The sequence below is a fragment of the Fulmarus glacialis genome, unplaced genomic scaffold, assembly GCF_000690835.1.
Source record: "Fulmarus glacialis isolate BGI_N327 unplaced genomic scaffold, ASM69083v1 scaffold19081, whole genome shotgun sequence".
NCBI lineage: Eukaryota > Metazoa > Chordata > Aves > Procellariiformes > Procellariidae > Fulmarus > Fulmarus glacialis.
The window spans coordinates 3,817-4,115 of NW_009194908.1; the positions used below are offsets into that span (position 1 = coordinate 3,817).

The 299-nt window shown below is 54.2% G+C and overlaps 1 protein-coding gene across 1 annotated transcript in view; it reads left to right on the forward strand.

Annotated features, from left to right (window-relative positions):
* Positions 1-8: 8 nt before the first annotated feature.
* AKT2 (v-akt murine thymoma viral oncogene homolog 2) overlaps positions 9-299 on the forward strand; it is a gene marked incomplete at its 3' end in the record, with an annotated part of 4,143 nt that continues 3,852 nt past the window's right edge. Inside the window, exons 1-2 of the mRNA XM_009587936.1 lie at positions 9-30; positions 190-299. Coding sequence (XP_009586231.1) covers positions 201-299 — 99 coding nt within the window. The remainder of the gene's footprint in view (positions 31-189) is intronic.

Below are 299 nucleotides of genomic sequence, written 5' to 3' on the forward strand. Positions count from 1 at the left end.
TGCCGCCTCTGAATAACTTCGCGGTAGCCGGTACGTCGGTGCGGGCGGCTTCGGGACTGTCCGCGGTTAGGAGCTGGCATCAGGCAGGATGTCTTCATCCCTGAAGCCGTTAGGGAAGGTTTTGGGATGGGATATTTGATCCCAAACCATCCTCTTCCCTTTTTTTAATTTATTTTTGAACCTTCGCAGAATGCCAGCTGATGAAGACTGAGCGGCCTCGGCCCAACACCTTCGTCATCCGATGCTTGCAGTGGACAACGGTCATCGAGAGGACCTTCCACGTGGACTCTCCTGAAGAG